Raw genomic sequence first — 19,365 nt, 5'->3', positions numbered from 1 at the left:
GATATGGGGCGGTAGTTCTTAAGTTGTGTCTTTTCAGACTCAGTTTTCGGTATAAGTGTAATGTAAGCTTCTTTCCACGACTCTGGCGCCTTTTCCCCCTCCATAATTTCATTGCAGACCTCCTTTAGTGGCTGAATTAACCAATCTTTCAAGGATCTGTAATATTTAGAGGTTAGGCCATCCGGCCCTGGAGATTTACCCAACTGCATGTTCTGAATGGCACCTTCCACCTCCTGTTCTGTAATTTTGTGGTTCAACATTATCTTGTTTTCTTGAGAAATCATTTGTAATCCATTTGTTCTTAAAAATTGGTCTAATTCAGTCTCTTTCTGTGGCCCTTGTGTATATAGTTGTTTAAAATATCTCTGGAAGCACTTTCTGATCTCCAATGGATTCTGTATGTTCTTTCCTTCCACATCCAAATTTGTAATAGTGTTTAATTTTTGTCTTTTTTTCATCTGCCAGCTAGCAGTTTCCCGCATTTATTAGCCGATTCAAATGTCTTTTGTCTCATCTGTTTAATTTTCCATTCTACTTCCTGATTTATCATTTTCATATATTGTACTTGATGTAACTTTATTTCTCTCAGAATCTCTTGCGACTTTGGTTTCGCTCTTAATTTCTTCTCTCCTTCTTTTATTTTTTCCAGAATTTTATCTTTTTTCTCATTTTGAAATCTCTTCTTTATTGCGCTCTGTTGAATCAGAAACCCTCTCATGACCACTTTACTTGCGTCCCAGATTACTCTTGTTTCAACCGTAGTATTCAAATTTATCTCAAAATAGTCTCTCAAGATTTTTTGGGCCTTCTTAGTAACCTCTTGATCTCTAAATAAGGTGTCATTCATCCTCCATCTGAAAGAACCGATTGGTGTTAGTTTCATCTCCATCTTCACCGCATTATGGTCAGAGCAAGTTTTTGGGCAAATTTCCACTTTTCAAGTCTTAGGTGCCAGTCCTCTAGTTATCCATATTTGGTCAATTCTTGTCCATGTCATTTTGGCTTCAGAGAAGAAAGTTCCCTCTCTTCCAAGGGGGTTCCTAGTTCTCCAGATATCAATCAAGTCCATATTGTCAGTCAATTCAAAAAAGGTTTTTGGTAGTGTCAGAGCCACCCGTTGGTCCCAGCTCACAAGAGACCTAAGTCCAAACCAGTTTATTTACAAAAGTCTTTATTGAAGAGCATTGCTGCTTTTACATTCCATCTCCGTGGCTCTACGTCTGTGACATCAGACCGCCGAAGTCCCCTCTGAATCGGTACCGCCTCTACACCAGTTTAAGAGGCTTGTGCTGGACCACCTCTTCCTCTCTTTCCTCTTCCGCAGGGTCTTTCTGCCCCCCTGGGTTCCCTCCCGCCGGGACTCGCCCGAGGCTGAATCCTCTGACGCCTCTTCCCCCCTCCTTCGCGCTTTGGGGCCGGGCTCCTCCCCAGGGCTCTCCTCACTTCCGCGCGCCTCCACATTTGAACTTGGCGCGCGTACGTTGCTTCTGACCTTTCTCTCGACCGCTACACTGCTCCCGGTGCTACTCTCCGCCCCTTCCGGCAGAGCGTCCTGCTCCGATCTCCTCCCCCTGTCTCCTTCTTGCTCTGCTCCCTCTGACACACTGGTAACTCCACCCCCTTCACTCCGTTCCGGCGGAGAAACCTGCCCCGATCTCCAACTCCCACTGGGGGCTCTCCCTTCGCTCCCCTGCTCCTGATTGCTTCCCCCTTGGGCTCCCCTTGGTCTGACCAGGGGGGCTCCCTTTTGGGAGTCCTCTGACTCACTGGACAGACTCATGGACGACCTTTGGTCATTGTCATCCTCCTCCTCGTCTTTCTGGGATTCTTCCCCCTCGCTCTCTGTCTCCTCCCCCATCTGCCCTTCTCTCCCTGAAACCCTGACAGGTAGTATACCATCTTTAGTTACAACCTGTCTCTGCGACTTGTCCATGTTTGTAGATACCACTCCATTCATGTCTCCCATCATAATAATGTTATTGTAGTCCATATAGTCCAACAATGTCTCATGCAATTTCTTGAAGAATTCTGAAGAATTCAGATTTCCCCTCATTTGGCGCATAAATTCCTACAATCAAAAAATGTTCTCCTTGTGATTGAATCTCAATTGCCACAAATCTTCCTTGTTCATCTTTAAAAACAAATTTTGGTGATAGGCATAGATAACAACTCTCTTTTTAACCTTGTCCGATGAGATAAACTCTTGACCCAATCTTTTATTAATCAGTACTTTCCTGTGTAGCCTTATCACATGTGTTTCCTGTAAACAAATTAAGTCCAATTGTTCCTTTTACAATAAATGAAAGACTTTCTTCCTCTTCTCCGGGGAGTTAAGTCCACAAATGTTCCAACTTAAAAATTGCAGAGACATGGTGTGGTTATTCTATTCTCCTCCAACTGCTCCCAAAAGTTCTTCTTTTTCTGACGGTGGTATCACTTTTTTTTGTTTGTCCAGTCCGAAAGGTGGTGGTACTATGTCTAGTACTCCTGATCTTAAGGCTCTTAGCTCTTCTAGAACTTCTTTTTGAAGGTCTTCTTCGTGGTCTCTCAGAAATTTTTCCTTGTCTTCCACTGATCTTATTTTAAACTTCTTCCCTTTAAAGTTAAAAGATAGTCCCTGAGGGAATTCCCACCTAAAAGCAATTCCGTGTCTTCTCAGTAGGGCCACCAGATCTCCGTAGTTGGTTCTGAGATCCAATAGATGTTTCGGAATATCCTTAAAAAATCTCGACTCTCAAATCGTTAATTTCCAAAGTCTTCTGAAAGTGCGCACTCAATATTTTGTCTCTCTCTTCTTTCGTTCGAAGGGTCACCAAACAGTCTCTCACCCTGTTTTTTCTCCCTCCTCTTCCGAGTCTAAACGCACTTACTATCTTAAAGTCTTGCTCCACCTCCAAATTCCAAAATTTCCCAAATTCCTGCGTAAGGTAGTCACTTAGGTTATCTTTTTCAAGTTCTGGTACTGCCCTGATCCTCAGATTAGTCTGTTTCTCCCTCAGTTCAATCATAGACAGAAGTGACTGGTGGTCCCCAATCTGCTTGCGCATCGGTTTTATTTCTTCCTCTACAGCCACTGCTTTTTCTTTTGCTTCCTCAGCTATCTTTCGATTAGACACAGATTCTTCCAGCAATTTTTCAATAGATTCTGTATTGGAATTCACTTTCTGTCCCAGATTATTGATGCTAGCCGTGTTCCAGTCTATTTTAGTCGATTGTTCAGTGACTTGTTTGCTTAAGCCTTCCAATTTTTCATAAACTTTATTTAACACTGAAGTAAAATCCCCTTCTGAAGCCATTTCCTTTGGCCCAGCTTGTGCAAAATCTTCCCCCTGTGTCACAGGAGGGCAGGGAACAGATGATCTACGTTGCTGGGAAACTGCACTGGGCTGCTGCACTCTAGCCTTGCCCGATCTTGTTATCCTTTCAGTCATCACACTTTTGTCTATGAGTCAAGGTCGGTCCCACGGTTAAGTCTTGCCGTGGAAAATCCCCAAAGTCAAGAATGGAAAAATCCCCCAGCTGGGTGTACAATTTCAATGTTCCTCTAGGGGGACACTGTAGCAGTCATTAAAGTTAAAGTATAAAGTCTTTTCTTACTTTCCAAAGTCCCCCTCCAAAAAACAAGCAACAGTTTCAAATCCAGAGAAGACCTTCAACAAGTATCACCTTTGCAGAGTTAGCCTTTAGAAAGTTACAATGTCTATAAGTAGTGCAACTCTCAGTGCAACAGTTCTAATCAACCTGGCAGTCCGTTCCCAGGAGTTAAGTAATTGTCTCTAATTTATCCACAGATGAAAGAATCACTTTTCCCTCTTCCCCCCCTCTCCTGTAGCCTGGGGGGGGGGGAGTTCTTTTCCTTTGATGTTCAGATTTGAAGCTTTTAAAACACCGCTCTCCAGATTTTAGCTTAAAGAGTCTTTGCTTTGAATTGTATACAGAAACGGAAGGTGGACTTCCTGTTTACACCTTCCTGCTTCAGTGCCAAATTTTCTTGGCTTTTGGATGTGGTCCGGCAGGCTTCCGCTACGCCCCACTGGACCCCCGTGGATAGCTCTCCGTCAGTTCCCTGTAGCAGAGTCGTCGCAGCGTAGAAACTGTTGCTATGTGTGTGTAATAAATCAGACTGCACGCAAGCGTTCTTGCTTAACTCCAACAGTCTTTAATCTTGTAGAAAAAACATCTTAAATCACCCCGGCGAGAGAGCGCACATCTTGCTGCCTCACCGCAAAAGCTAAAGGAAAAAAGACACAGAGAAAACACTCCCCTCTGTGAACATAGCCACGCCTCAGAATGTGAGACGTCACTCAGAAGTGTTTAACCCTGTAAGTTCTGATTCTCTTCATACCCCCTCTCGTCTCGCATCCTGAGGGAAACTGTGAACACACATCTACAGACCTCTGAGAGTTCAACTCCCTTACCATTGCCTCCCATCCCTTTCTGGCATTTGTCTCAGGCAACTGTTGAACCTCCTCAAAACTCCCAGGTTTGCATTGTGCGAAACCAATCCACGCGCTGGTGACCTGAAACCTCTCAGGTGGAACTCCCTTCGTGGTGCGAGTGAACCGTCTGAGCACAAACTCAGGTGCTCCCTCTGACCCACTGGGGCCAGCAAGTGTGTCCTCTACATCAGAAGACTCCCCTTCTGACCTAGTGCGTCTTCGTGCCTTCTGTACTTTGCTAACAGGAGACGAAGGCTCACTCTTGGGCTCTCTTTTAACAACCTGTGGAGATGCCCAACCCTGTTCTTGACCCTGTTCAGAGACTTGGTCCTCAGCAACAGGTTCAGCCTCTAGCTCTCCCTCCTCCTCAGAATCAGACAGACATTCTGAGAGAATGTCAGGATTCGCATGGATCCTTGACCAACCATTCTGCTCACAGAACTCAGCATGTTTACTGATCAGAAGCTTCGTCTGATCACCTTCTGGATATGCAAACCTCCACCCCTTTGTCGCAGGTTCATATCCATAGAAGATCATTTTCTGAAACCTCGGGTCACCTTGCTTTCGTTGAGCCTTTGGCACAGGCACTGAGGCCTGTGAACCAAACACACGGAAGAAATGCAGCTTCGACTTCATTCCGTGGAGCATGAAATACGGGGTGTCACCTACCACTGAATTGTAGGACCTGTTCATTGTGAAATTTGCCGTCCTCCAGGCCTTGCTCCAAAAACTCTGAGGCAAACCGGAGTCACACAGTAGAACCTCTGTTGCTTGAGCCAGAGCTTTACTTCTGAGCTCCGCCACGCCCCTCTCCTGAGGAGAAGTAGCACCCATCACCTTGTGACGTATCCCCTTCTGACGGAAGAAACTCTGCAGAGCAGACCCAGTAAACTCTGCACCTCGGTCACTCTTGAACCCCTGCACTTTGGTGGAGAACCGTAGTTCCACTGCCACAACCCAATCTTTGATCAGTTGTGCTGCCTCGCCTTTCGTTCTCAGCAAGAAGGACCAGCCATTCTGGGTAAAATCATCTGTCAGTGTCAGCACAAACCTGGCCCCACCCAGACTCAGCTTTGGCATGGGCCCAAAAAGGTCTGTGTGCACAAGCTCAAAAGGTTTTGTGGTTACCCTCTCCACCTTGGGATAACTGCACCCTTTTTCCTTTGCCTTTCTGCATGCCCTACAATCTAGGGATTGGTCACATGGTTTTATCCTGCACCCTACTGTGTACTGGGGCAACCTTTGGATATCTCCCCAAGAGCCATGTGACATTCTTTTGTGCCACAAGCAAGCACATGAATCATGAGTGGGAACGTTTGCACACTTCGCCTGTGCTCCCTCACCCCCCAGAGGTGTCTCCAAAACGAAGAGATTGTTCTGGCATGCAACACTGACGAGTTGTCTCCCACCCCTGGAAATAGAACAGACATCATTTTCAAAGCAAACCTTGTACCCCTCCTTTAAGAGACAAGATACAGATAAAAGACAGTGTTTCATCTCAGGCACAACGTAAACCTCCAGCTCCGCCTGCAAGAAAGAAACAAAAACATTTGCCACGTTAGATAAAGGCCTCTGTGACCCATCAGCAAAAACAACTGTTTTCCCAGCTGAAACAGCTCTGCAGTTCCACATTTCGACACACTAGGTGTCGCTGTTATCAGGTGATGGCTCGCTCCAGAGTCAATAACCCAGCGCATCATTCTGTCCTCACTGGAGTTAGCCTTTATTATTGCCATGGAGGCTGTTAGGTGATAAGGACCGTCTTCACTCCCTGAGTCACGTCCTCCCTGCGCATTCCCACGCTGGCCTCCTTTCCTGGACTGGCTGCCATGGAAACCTGGCTGACTGCCATGGGAAGCGACCTTGGAGACATCCTGCCCAGCCTCTCTGGCTCTCCGGGGGCAGGATCGACGCAGATGGTCAGGAGAATTGCAAACAAAGCAGCGACGAGTGGAAAAAGCCTGAACTGTGCCTTCTGCTGGCCTGCCCCCCCCTCTGCAACCGGATGGGCTCCTTGTGCCAGCTCGGCCCTCCCTGACACAGCGTTCCTGTTCGTCACTCAAGCGTCCTGTCACGTACGCTAGCATAAGATCTGCGGGATTCATCGATTCCAAAGTTAGACACAAATTGTCATAACTTTTGTCCAAAGAGCTGAGCAAAATATAAACTTTCAGTTCCTCAGAAAAGTTGACTTGCAACAGCCTCAACTGGTTGAAAACAGAGAGCATCTCAGTAACATGCTGTCTGATGCAGTCACCAGAACGCAGCCTCATCTCAAACAAGCGTCTGGTAGTGTGGATCTTTGCCCCAGCTGTGGTCCTGTGGTGTACTCTTTCCAGTGCTCGGTAGGCCTCATGTGAAATCTCCAGCCCCTCTACCAAAGGTAGCTGCGAACCCTCCAAACTGAGCACAATAGCTCCCAGGGCTTTCTGATTTTTTCTCTGCGAAGCGTGGGCAGCTGCAATTTCTGTTGCTGAAGCATCAGCCGCTGCTGGTGGTTGTGGAGGCCCTAGGACCGCCTCCCACAGACCCTTGGCTACCAGCCATGCTTTCAGCTTCCCAGTCCACTCCTCCCAATTCTTTCCGTTCAATTTTTCGAACGGGACTGCATACGATTCATGGCTGTCTGCCATCTTCTCCCCCGGGACTGAGCGTACTCACGTAACAGCAGCTCCTCCGGCACCCGGTCCTTGGAGATCCGATTCCTCCCAGTGAGCTCCTCTGCCTCAAAACGTTAGGCAGGACTCCAACTGGCTGCAGCCTCCTCTCAGCTGGCTTTCACACACACCTGCACGACTTGGCAACAGTTTCAAACGTTTGGCTGACTTCCCATAACCTCTTGGCTTTTGGATGTGGTCCGGCAGGCTTCCGCTACGCCCCACTGGACCCCCGTGGATAGCTCTCCGTCAGTTCCCTGTAGCAGAGTCGTCGCAGCGTAGAAACTGTTGCTATGTGTGTGTAATAAATCAGACTGCACGCAAGCGTTCTTGCTTAACTCCAACAGTCTTTAATCTTGTAGAAAAAACATCTTAAATCACCCCGGCGAGAGAGCGCACATCTTGCTGCCTCACCGCAAAAGCTAAAGGAAAAAAGACACAGAGAAAACACTCCCCTCTGTGAATATAGCCACGCCTCAGAATGTGAGACGTCACTCAGAACTGTTTAACCCTGTAAGTTCTGATTCTCTTCACAAATTTATCCTTTTTTTCTTCCTTTAAATGTCAATTTTTAGCTTCACCTACTCACGGGTAGTTGTTTTGCAGCCGAATTGTCACAGGAAAAAGGTCAGCGCTCTTCACCCCACGGAAATAGCGATCGACTCTCAGCACCGCGCCAGACTCCCGTTGCGCTCCGGAGCCCCTTACGGGGTCCCTTCGCTGGTCCGGGGGGGCGCTACCGGTGCCCGCCAAGTCCCACGGTCACAGGCTTCTTCTGCCTGTGATTTTTGCAAGGGTCTCCGCTTCGCCGTAGCGGACAGACCCGGTTTCCGCGGAGCTTCCCCCTCTGAGTTAGAAGGAGACCGCCATTGCCGTTGGCGCCGCCTCCGGAAGTCCTGGCTCTATTTTCTAAGTCCATTAATTTATCATTAACATACTTATTGTTTATCTTCAGTTTCCTAGTCTGCTCTTGCAATGCATTCATTTTTTTCTCATTGGCCTGTGCCATTTCCCATGTAGCATTTACATTTTCTGCCAACTGTTCTACTGTCTCGGCCATTTTAGAGAGTTTATCTTCTACTATTTTTGTAACAGCCTTGGTAATACTGTTCTTTGCTCCTTCTATGGCTTTTAAAATTTCTTTTTGAAAAGCTTTAGGCTTAATAACCTCTGTTTTGGTCTCCACCTCCAAATCTGAAGCCGCCATACTTTCACTCTCAAACAATGCACTTAAGAATAAATCTTTCTCATACTCCCACTTTATTCGCCTTCAAAGTGTTTCCTCCAGCAATTATGCAGACTAGGTCATAAACTTTCTTGGGCTTGTTATTTTCCAGCTTTTTCATCAAAAGGAAGGCATTTCTTTATAATTTTCTCCACATTTCACCAGAAGTTCAGCCGAGACGCCTCTTCCCCTTCAGCCGAGCATCAGCATCTTAAGCTTTTAAGCACACTTTTCATAAATGATAGTTAATATTTTGCCCTGACAAAAGAACGTTTTGCCAGAGTTTGGGTGGCCACCAGTCAAGGATTCTTTAGCTGCAATGCAGGGGATTGGACTCGATGGCCCTTGGGGACCTTTAAAACCCTACAATTGTACGATTCCAGCTTGTTGCTTTGAGCCCTTGATGCTCTGTATCTAGTAAGGGGAGGATTGCCACTTTGCATTCATGATATGCCCTCTTGATGCTTTTAGGCAAACAGAAGTACCTCTGTGCCAGCCAAAATGACTGCAACATTGACAAGCTCCGAAGGAAAAACTGCCCCTCCTGCCGCCTTCGGAGATGCCATGAGGCCGGGATGACTCTCGGAGGTAATCCAGCTTCTGTTTAAAACCCTTTGATTTTTGCAGCATACCTGATTTTCAGGGCCAGATTTAGATGAAGAGTGGCCCTTGGCTACTTGTAAGGCCCCTCCCAATCCCCCTCCATCACGACTGGAAGAAAATGGAAGAGTGTTATAAACAAAATTGAGCGAATTTAAAATCCTGCAATTCACAATTTCACCTCTAAAGGACATAAGATGTTATTGCTAAATACCATGGTGATTTTAAAAAGGCATAAATGTTAAAATTAACGCTGAAAAACATTTGCAATAACTGAACTTTGTAAACCTTTTGTGGAATAAGAAATTAATTTTTAGGAAAATGAAGTTCTTTTAAAAAAACCTTCTTTTTAAAAAAACCTTGAGTTTACAAATTATATTGCCTGGGAAGTGTGACACTTTTAGAATCTACTTTATGTTGTCATTAAACAGTCAGTTTTAAAACACATATTAAGAAGTAAACAACAACCATCAAATACAGTAAGACTAGATCCCTCCCCCCAGCCTTCCTCATGGTAAAATCATCCAAAACTTCATCAAAATTTGTTTGTCTAAGTTTGTCACTTTCAATGTACAGAATCCTCAGTGCGGACAACCTCTCTTGAGACATCGTGGTCCTTAATTCATTTTTCATTCTTTTGAGTCTTGAAAAACTCCTCTCTCCCAAGCTAAGAAATAGCCACAAGATTGCTTCCACATTAGGAAAGGCCATCTGAATTTTTCCCTTGTGTATAATTTGATAAAGGTCTGTATGAGACAGAGAGGGCTCTGCTGTAAGCCTATGGCTTTGTGTCACATATAGGTGAAAGTGCAAAAGTTCCTCAATAAGGTTCAGGTCAATATCTTCTGGGGATGCTTCCATCAAGCTTGCTGAATTTCTCGCTTAGATGCTGTCAGATTAGCAAGAATGGAAAACAATTGTGCAACATCACTGTACAAAGTACTTCTTTTTAAATTGGCTTCAAGTGCATCTAATATAGGAATAAAGGATTTTATCCTAAACTTATCTCTTGAAGAAAGTACTTCTAAGGCATCAGGTGCACTTCTGTCATTTCTTTGCCGTTCCCTCACTTTTTATCTCCTTGTTTTGTAGTTGACATTTGGCAAGGTGGCTTTTGCTTATTTCTCAAGCTCATCAAAATCTTCTCTAATTTTCCTTTAAAAATCCAGAAGTGAACTGTGAACAAACTTGCACAAGAACTCAATAATAGGTTTGATTTCTGAAGGGCTTTGCTGACCTTGTGAAAATGACCCAGCACACGGGTCCAAAAATGCAGCACACGGGTCCAATTCTAGGAAGACTTACAACACCTTATAGAAATGACACCAACAAACCCTTCGCTAGCTAAAGCTAAAGCAAGGTCTGGAAAGAGTTTACAAACAAAGCAATAATTTTGGCCTTTTGAGGGAGAATATACAAGCCACCCTTGGCTATATGTTTTCCCATTTGCTTTTGTTGAATAAAAAAGAGGTTTTTTGCAAAACCTAGACTGCTTTTTGTACACTCGCTTGGAATTTGAAAATGTTCCACAATGATGCACAACTTGAGAGGGACCCCTCTCTGCCCAATAGGATACTTCCTAATGTGATAATTCTGGCCACAAACCAACATCTGTTACAGTAGGCAGCATCATGGCTGCTTCCTCATAATGAGCTTGCTGTTCCACATCCTGCTTCACTGTTTCTCTTTCAGGGAAGTTTTTGTGTGGTTGCATGCTATTGGTTGGCTCAGGCTGGATAGCTTCACTGTTGGCTCTCGTTGCTTCCAGTCTTTGCCTCTTGCTCTTGCTAGCACCATTTTCAAGTCTTTTACACATGCTCAGTTTAGAATCTAAAAATTAAAATTAATCTTCAGTTGGATAAAATTGGTGGGCTTCTGTCACTCTTCAGTAGCTGCTCCCACTCACTGACTTCCCTATGCCTTTCTTGAGGGGCAGTGAGACCCCTCTGGCTGACACCTGGGGTTGATGCAGAGGGATAAAATGGTCGCTGCTTCCTGTCTAGAATAACAAAATCTGGCTCCACAGACTTTTTCTTTTACAGCCACTAGCATTGCCAAATATTAATGCAGACACAGAGTGAATATAAATAAATAAATGCATTAAGCAGCCTATTTCAGAGAATTAGAGAGTCGTAATCACAGGTTTCCTTGTGTTTTGTTCCTGTTCCTGTGTAATATGATGCAAGGTCTGTGTGTGAAGGTTGCTGTCTGCTGGGGACAGGGTCTGCTTAGATGCTCCCTTGAAACAACTTGGCATCTTTCTGGGGCTTCTTTTGTCTGGTTCCTGTTCTCTCTCTCTTTTAGCAGAGCTTAGGCAGAAGGAATTCTGAAAATGTTCTGTTCTGTTTTGCAGGTTTTGAATGGAGAGGTCCAGCCACATATACCTAGGTGGAAAGCCAGCGTGGGGTAGTTTCAGACTGGGACCTGGGGGAGACCAAGGTTCAAATCCCCACACTTTGCCATCATGAAGCTCACTGGGTGTGGCCTTGGGCCAGTCACGGCCTCTCAGCCTAACCTGCCTAGCAGGGATCAAATCAGCAGGGGGAGAGCTGTGTGTGCCACCATGAGCTCCAGGGAAGAAAAAGTGGCAGTGCTTTCTTTCTGGGGTACGCAGTGCCAGCCCCCCCAATGTTAAAAGTGTGGCACTTACTATAACAACTTCATAGTGAGTTCCGGCATCTGCACCTTTTTTCTAAAACAAAAACAATAAAACACTGAAAGATGGGAATGAAATGCAATAGATTAATCAATTCTTTTTTTAAAAAAAGATTTTTATTAAAGATTGAAAAAAATCAAAGAAGAAGCAATGTACAACAGTTAACATCAAATATGAAGTGTTTTTTGACATTGTTTGTTGTGTTTAGTCGTTTAGTCATGTCCACCTCTTCGTGACCCCCTGGACCAGAGCACGCCAGGCACTCCTGTCTTCCACGGCCTCCCGCAGTTTGGTCAAACTCATGCTGGTAGCTTCGAGAACACTGTCCCACCATCTCATCCTCTGTCGTCCCCTTCTCCTTGTGCCCTCCATCTTTCCCAACATCAGGGGCTTTTCCAGGGAGTCTTCTCTTCTCATGAGTCTTCTCTTCTCTTTTTTGACATAAAAACTAAAGAAGAAAATAAAGAGTTGTTGTTCTCCACCTATCAGCTTTGTAGATGAATGCAAAACCATTGCTCTGTAGTAACTTCTCTTAACATAGAATTGTAGAGTTGGAAGGGACCACCACGTGGCTTGAATCCAGCTTGTGACTTGAACCCATGACCCTGAGGTGAAGAGTCTTATGTTCTACCACTGGAGGATGGATCGCAGCTAATGGATTGAGGTTGAATCCAGACAAGACAGAAGTACTCTTTTTGGGGTACAGGGGGCGGGAGGGTGTGGGGGTCTCCCTGGTCCTGAATGGGGTAACTGTGCCTCTGAAGGACCAGGTGCACAGCCTGGGAGTCATTTTGGACTCACAGCTGTCCATGGAGACGCAGGTCAATTCTGTGATTTATCCCCCAAATCCTGATTCTGTGATTTAAACACAGAATCAGTAACTTAAGCTCTGGAGGCTTGGTGACATGCTGATTTGCAATGTTGCATATCTCTATAACATTTCTCCCCCAAAATTTACCACAATTGGGTATGTCCACTACAAGTGTCTATAGTTCCTCCTGTCCTCACACCCTTACCAGGACATAGGTGAAGTATGTTTATGCATAGAGGAAAGTTTAACTGGGGTTATGCACTATTTCTGCATTCTCTTCAGTATTGTTTCCTTGATGCTGACTGAGATGGTACTAAATTACTTTTAATATTGTTTTTAATGCTGTTACCCACACTGGGACCTTAGGGTGAAGGGTGAGTAATAAATAAATTCATCATCCTCATCATCCTCATCATCATCTATTCTGTGTTCTCAGCAGGGTATTCCAGTGGCGTGGCATGAGGGGGCACAGGGGTGGTTGCCCCAGGCCCAAAATTGTTACTTGAGCAAATGTTGAACACCTGGCGCTGCCTCAATACAGCTTCACGCTTCCACTGCTGGACTCTGTTGAAAATGGCTTCTCCATGCGAACCAGGAAGTGACCTCTCCAGACAATGGAACTACTCTTCTTTTCTTATCTCTGTGGCTGTGAGCTCCAGGGTGATGCGGATGACATTAGGCAGTTGAATGCACATGCATACTCTACCCGTTTCCCTCCCTTCTCCCCTTCCATGCAGCCCTGGGTGCTGATAACCCATGCTACACCACTGGGGTATTGCAGGAATACTGCCTCTAATTTGAGATGTTCCAATTGGCTAAAGTCAGTAGGTAATACCAGTAGCTGTCATGGCTAAAAGAAATTCAGCCATATGGTAGCTGAGAATCCCAAAGTCCAGCAGAAGCTAGGAGGTTGGCTTATCTAATAGTGTATCCACACAACAATTTCAGTGATCGCAAGAAAATCCTGCCCATGCTATCTCTTGGCCTGTTGGCTGTGCATTCAGTGAATCCTTAGAAGCTTCCAGAATTCAGCCATCACACCGCTGCCCCGTTGCTGCTTGAGTTGGTGTTGTGGTTTGCCAATACCCACATTCATAGAATCATAGAATTGTAGAGTTGTAAGGCACCTCCAAGGCCCACCTAGTCTGCCCCCTGCAATGCAGGAATCACAGCAAAGTGGCCATTCAGCACACTGCAGCTGGTTCTCATCAGCTGTTAAGTGGGAGCCACCATTGATGGCTTCTTATGAGCTTCTCCATCAATTGCTGTGTGCTGGTTGCTGACCTGAATGGGGGTCTCAGTTGACCCATGGAGTGAAGTTTTGTGACTAAACTTATTTACACAGCACATAGTTGAACTATGGAACTTGCTCCCACAGGAGGCTGCAATAACCAACTAAGGTGGCTTTAATAGAGGAGGAGAGGGCTATTAATGGCTACTAGCCAAGACGAGTGTGCTCTGCCTTCATGGTCAGAGACAGCAATGCTTCTGAACACCATTTGCTGGAAGCTGCATGGAGGGAAGGTGCTCTTGTGCTCAGAACCTGCTTGTGGGTTTCCAACTGGGGCCTCAGATTGGCCACTGAAGAGTGGGTGCTGGACTAGATGGGCCCCTTCAGGCCTGATCCAGCAGCAAGGCTCTTCGGACATTCTTACGCAGCCTCCAGGTCCAGAAGCAGTATATCTAGATTCCTCGGTTCTTTGGGGTATTTGCCATTGTGACAACAGGATTCTGGACTAGATTGGATACTGGCCTGATCCAACCAGGCTCTTCTTCTGTTCTCAGTTCTTTTGTTCTTTTTACTTGCTGCAGCCCACAAGAGAAGGAAGCTGAGAAACCTGAAGATGCAAGAAGAAGGGGAAGCAGCTGGTTCCTCCGGCCCTAAAGGGGAGCAAGCTCCGAAGATGACCATGACATGCATTGGGAGCCTGGAGCACCAGCCCATCTCCCTCCATGTCCTGGAGGCTATTGAGCCAGGGGTGGTGTGTGCCGGCCATGACAGCAACCAGCCTGATCCCTTTGCTGTCCTCGTGACCAACTTGAATGAGTCAGGCGAGAGGCAGCTGGTGCATGTCTTGAAGTGGGCCAAGGCCTTGCCAGGTAAGAAGCAACTCTTGCATTCTCCCTCTCCCTCCCATGCATCTGTTCCTTATCTGAAGATCAGACATCACAGAAAACAGTGCAAAACCCCATCTCCCTTCGTGTTGCGGTGCTTATTTGGGTTGGGTCTCTCTATGTATGATAAGGTGACCATCAGTGCAATTATACTGCATCAACTATATGCCTTGTTATGCTGACTTGCATCACTCTCAGCCAGAGAAATTTGGGTTTGTCCAGTGTCAGGGGCTCAGGAGCAGAGGCGCAGGGAAGAGAGGAGATGGAGAGCGAAGGGGAAGAATCTGAGGGGAGCGTAGAAGAAGATGACAGTGGCCCGAGAGATTCCATGAGCCTCTCCAGCGAATCGGAAGATTCACAGAAGGAGGCGCCTATGGCCAGGGCAAGGGGGGCCCCAAGGGGGACGCTCCAGGAGCAAGGGGCCAGCGGGGACTCCCAGAGCAGCAGTTGGAGATCAGGACCAGCTTCCCCACCAGAGCGTAGTGGGGGGGAAGAGTCCCAGGTAGCGGGGCCAGCGTATTCCCCGCCAGGGAGAGAAGATGAGTCAGGGCTGGCCACGCCTCCATCGGAGAGTCAGGCAAAGGAGGGGAGGTCAAGTCCAGCGAGCCTCCCGGAAGAGGGAAGCAGTGACAGGAGCAGTATAACGGTCAGAAGGAAGGTCACTGGGGTGGCGCGAGAGACAAGTTCAAATGTACAGGAGCGCGGGACAACAGAGAATGAGGATTGGGAACCAGGTCCTAAAGCCCGCCGGAGGCAGGGGGAGGAGTCAGGCGACTCAGCGTCAGAAGAGTCCAGAAAGGGGAATGCCTCAGCGGGCAGGAGGACCCAGAGGAGGAGAGAGCAGAGGAAGAGGTGGAGCAGGGCTAGAATCTTAAACTGGTGTCAGGGGGGAGGAGATTCAGACGGGACTTCGACGGTCTAGGGTTTAAGACGTAGAGCTGCGCGCCGCGGCTTTGGAATGGAAGCTGAACTTCAATAAAGACTTTTGTACATAACGACGACCTGGCGTTGGTCCTCTGTGAGCTGGGACCTAGGGGCAGCTCTGACATCCAGCTTCTTTAATGGAAGGTCCTTCCTGCTGGGCTCTCTTATTTACAGCTTACAAATGGGACAGGTTTTGTTCAGAACAACAGTGTTAACTACTGTTGATTATTCAGAATAAGTAGACAGCAAATATTTTCATAGCATACAATTTGCACCTCTTTTGTGATCTGCATTCCATTACTGGCAATTAAAGAGATGCTCTTTCATTATCTGCAGTTAAAATGACTGTCAGGAAGATAACAGAATGCAAAAATCACATATATTAAGAAATGCATCAGTATAAAAATATATATAGAGAAAATGTTCCTTGATACACAGGGAAGCTTGCCTGAGCTTTGCGTGGACAGGCGGAGTCCCCAGATCCCCCACGGTCCCCCCCGTCATGTGGAATAACGACTCAAGACAACGTGCTATGGGATTAAATTGGCCACAACTTTATTAAATTTCAAATGTGGGTAGACCTTGGCTCAGGCATTGGGCGTTCTCCCTCCCCAGTCCCCAGCCGGGGACCTAGGGAGCATCAGGGTTATCCAGTGTGTGGGGGGGATGGGCTGGCTCTGGAGAACATATGTTCAAGCAGAGATAGCCGCCTCCGTTACGCCACCGCCGCAGGGGAGAGCAATGATGACCTTTCGGCGTACGGTCAAAGCCTCCCTTCAGAAAACCCCTTTAACAGGGAACCCTGGTATCGCCGCCGCAAAGAGGAAGATGGACAAAAGGATTCTGCCCAAGGCCTGATACCGCCAAAGTTGTGATGTTTTGCTACGGTTAAGGCGAAACCTGCCAATGCAGGGAAATTCCTTTCCGGCCCTTTAACAGTGACCTTAACGTAGCAGCGCCCGCATACCTGTGAAGAAAAGTTAACCTGCAAAACCTGTGAAGAAAAGTTAACCTACAAAAGAAGACATTAACTGAGGGTGGGTAGGGTGGGAGAAGCTCTGGAGCCAAGTGAGGATTCCCAGGTAAGATCCTCCCTCTATTGTGTGGGCAGGTAATCCCTCCCTTACCTGGCCTGGTCTCCTTGGCAACGCTTCCCCCAGGTGGGATTGGACAACTGACTGAGGTAGGTGGAGACCTCCAGGTATCCCACCTGAGGGAAGGCAAATCCAAGCCTATGCTGTTGGAGCCGCTCCAGATCTAGGGACTACACGCGTCCACGCAAAGGGCGCCCCCCGTTTTAAGCGGGGAGCGGTCATTTTAGATAATGAGTGGGAGAACAACGTTTAGTAAGAATTCAGAACTCAAACTATCTAGAAAAACATCCACTTCCCAGAATCTGTTCCTCAGATCGAGAACGAATTAGGTCCCAGGCTTGACTGAGAGGAGAAAATGTTTTTGCCTCTCTGTCTACATGCCTTGGTTTGCTTGCTTGAGCTTCTGGGCGTGTGACTTGCAGGCACTTTTCACCAGCACTTCTGCTCTCTGCCTCAGACACACTTTGTGAGTTGCCTTCTGGGCTCTTTGTTGGGGGACTTGCACAAAGAACTCAGGTGTTCAGAGTTGTCTCACCTTTCTGCCATCCTTTGCTCAAGTTCAGTAGGCTGGGTGTGGTTGTGTTCTCATTGTATGTCTGTAAGAATGTAGGTCGCACTTGGAGGGAGAAGGTTCACTGACGTGCTCGTGCGTCTGTTTCCTTTATTGGGCAGGGATAGATTGTTGGGAGACATGGGTTGACTACAATGGCAGTGAACGTTACATGGAAGCTAAGCTTGCCTTCAAGTGCCGACGTGGGGATCCAGGGCACAGTCCTTCAATGGCTGCGCTCGTTTCTCTCTGGTCGGGGACAGAGGGTGGCGCTTGGGGGGGAATTGTCATCGCGCCACTCCTTGGTGTGTGGAGTGCCTCAGGGTGCAATTCTCTCCCTGATGCTTTTTAACATCTTTATGTGCCCCCTCGCCCAGCTTGTCCGGAGTTTTGGGCTGGGCTGCCATCAGTATGCTGATGACACCCAACTCTATCTGTTGATGGATGGCCATCCTGACTCGGCCCCAGACACACTGATCAGATGCTTGGAAGCTGTGGCTGGATGGTTACGTGGGAGCCGGTTGAAGTTAAATCCTTCGAAGACAGAGGTCCTCTGGCTGGGACGGGATGATATGGGACTGAGGGGGCAGCTCCCATCTCTTGCGGGGGTGCAATTAGTGCCAGCACCGTCCGTTAAGAGTTTGGGTGTAATCTTCGATACCTCCCTCTCCATGGAGGCGCAGATTGCAGCTATTACAAAGGCGGCATTTTTTCATCTCTGCCAAGCTAAGCAGTTGGCTCCTTACCTCTCTCGCCCTGACCTAGCTACTGTGATCCACGTGACGGTCACCTCCAGACTGGATTATTGTAACTCGCTCTACGTGGGGCTGCCCTTGAGACTGACCCAAAAACTCCAGCGGGTGCAGAATGCCGCAGCGAGACTCCTTACGGGGTCTTCGCTGCGAGATCACATTCATCCGGTGCTATACCAGCTGCACTGGCTCCCGGTGGAGTACAGGATCAGGTTTAAGGTGCTGGTTTTAACCTTCAAAGCCCTATACGGCCTAGGACCCTCGTACCTACGGGACCGCCTCTCCTGGTATGCCCCACAGAGGAACCTACGGTCTTCAAACAAAAACACCTTGAAGGTCCCAGGCCACAGAGAGGTTAGGCTGGCCTCAACTAGAGCCAGGGCCTTTTCGGCTGCGGCTCCAACCTGGTGGAATGCTCTGTCACAAGAGACAAGGGCCCTGCAGGACTTGACATCTTTCCGTAGGGCCTGCAAGACAGAGCTGTTCCGCCAGGGCTTTGGTTAGGGCGCAGCCTGACTCCCTCCTTTGGCAACATTTACAAAACTTTACGGCTGCCATCAATCTTGATTTTAATTAATTTTTATAATGCTTTTATAATGTCGCACTATTTTGGTGTTGTTAGCCACCCTGAGCCCGGCTTCGGCTGGGGAGGGCGGGATATAAATAAAATTTATTATTATTATTATTAAGTGTCCATTTGACAGGGAGAGCTGGTGCAGTGTACTGGTTAGAGTGCTTGACTAGGTCCTGGGAGAGACCACGGTTTGAAACCCCACTCAGCCCTACTCAAGTAACAGTCTAGTCGGCTTCTGTATGTCCCCTGGGGGAGGGCACCCTCTTGTCCTTTGTCTAAGGCAGCAATATGTCTTGAGCCAATAATGGCTCTCTGGTGAGAAACATAGAATCATAGAGTTGGAAGAGACCACAAGGGCCATCGAGTCCAACCCCCTGCCAAGCAGGAAACCCATCAGAGCACTCCTGACATATGGTTGTCAAGCCTCTGCTTAAAGACCTCCAAAGAAGGAGACTCCACCACACTCCTTGGCAGCAAATTCCACTGTCAAACAGCTCTTACTGTCAGGAAGTTCTTCCTAATGTTTAGGTGGAATCTTCTTTCTTGTAGTTTGGATCCATTGCTCCGTGTCCGCTTCTCTGGAGCAGCAGAAAACAACCTTTCTCCCTCCTCTATGTGACATCCTTTTATATATTTGAACATGGCTATCATATCACCCCTTAACCTCCTCTTCTCCAGGCTAAACATGCCCAGCTCCCTTAGCCGTTCCTCATAGGGCATCGTTTCCAGGCCTTTGACCATTTTGGTTGCCCTCCTCTGGACACGTTTGTCAGTGTCCTTCTTGAACTGTGGTGCCCAGAACTGGACACAGTACTCCAGGTGAGGTCTGACCAGAGCAGAATACAGTGGCACTATTACTTCCCTTGATCTAGATGCTATACTCCTCTTGATGCAGCCCAGAATTGCATTGGCTTTTTTAGCTGCCGCGTCACACTGTTGGCTCATGTCAAGTTTGTGGTCAACCAAGA

The 19,365-nt window shown here is 47.2% G+C and overlaps 1 protein-coding gene across 1 annotated transcript in view; it reads left to right on the top strand.

Moving 5' to 3' along the window:
* Positions 1–19,365, top strand: part of LOC309380861 (androgen receptor-like) — a gene marked incomplete at its 5' end in the record, with an annotated part of 118,001 nt that overhangs the window by 72,640 nt on the left and 25,996 nt on the right. The window contains 2 exons of the mRNA XM_081930955.1: positions 8,793–8,909; positions 14,201–14,488. Coding sequence (XP_081787081.1) covers positions 8,793–8,909; positions 14,201–14,488 — 405 coding nt within the window. The remainder of the gene's footprint in view (positions 1–8,792; positions 8,910–14,200; positions 14,489–19,365) is intronic.

The sequence above is a fragment of the Podarcis melisellensis genome (assembly GCF_964234715.1).
Source record: "Podarcis melisellensis genome assembly, chromosome: 12".
NCBI lineage: Eukaryota > Metazoa > Chordata > Lepidosauria > Squamata > Lacertidae > Podarcis > Podarcis melisellensis.
The sequence above is the reverse complement of the archived record's forward strand: the minus strand, read 5'-3'. Positions and strand labels throughout refer to the sequence as shown.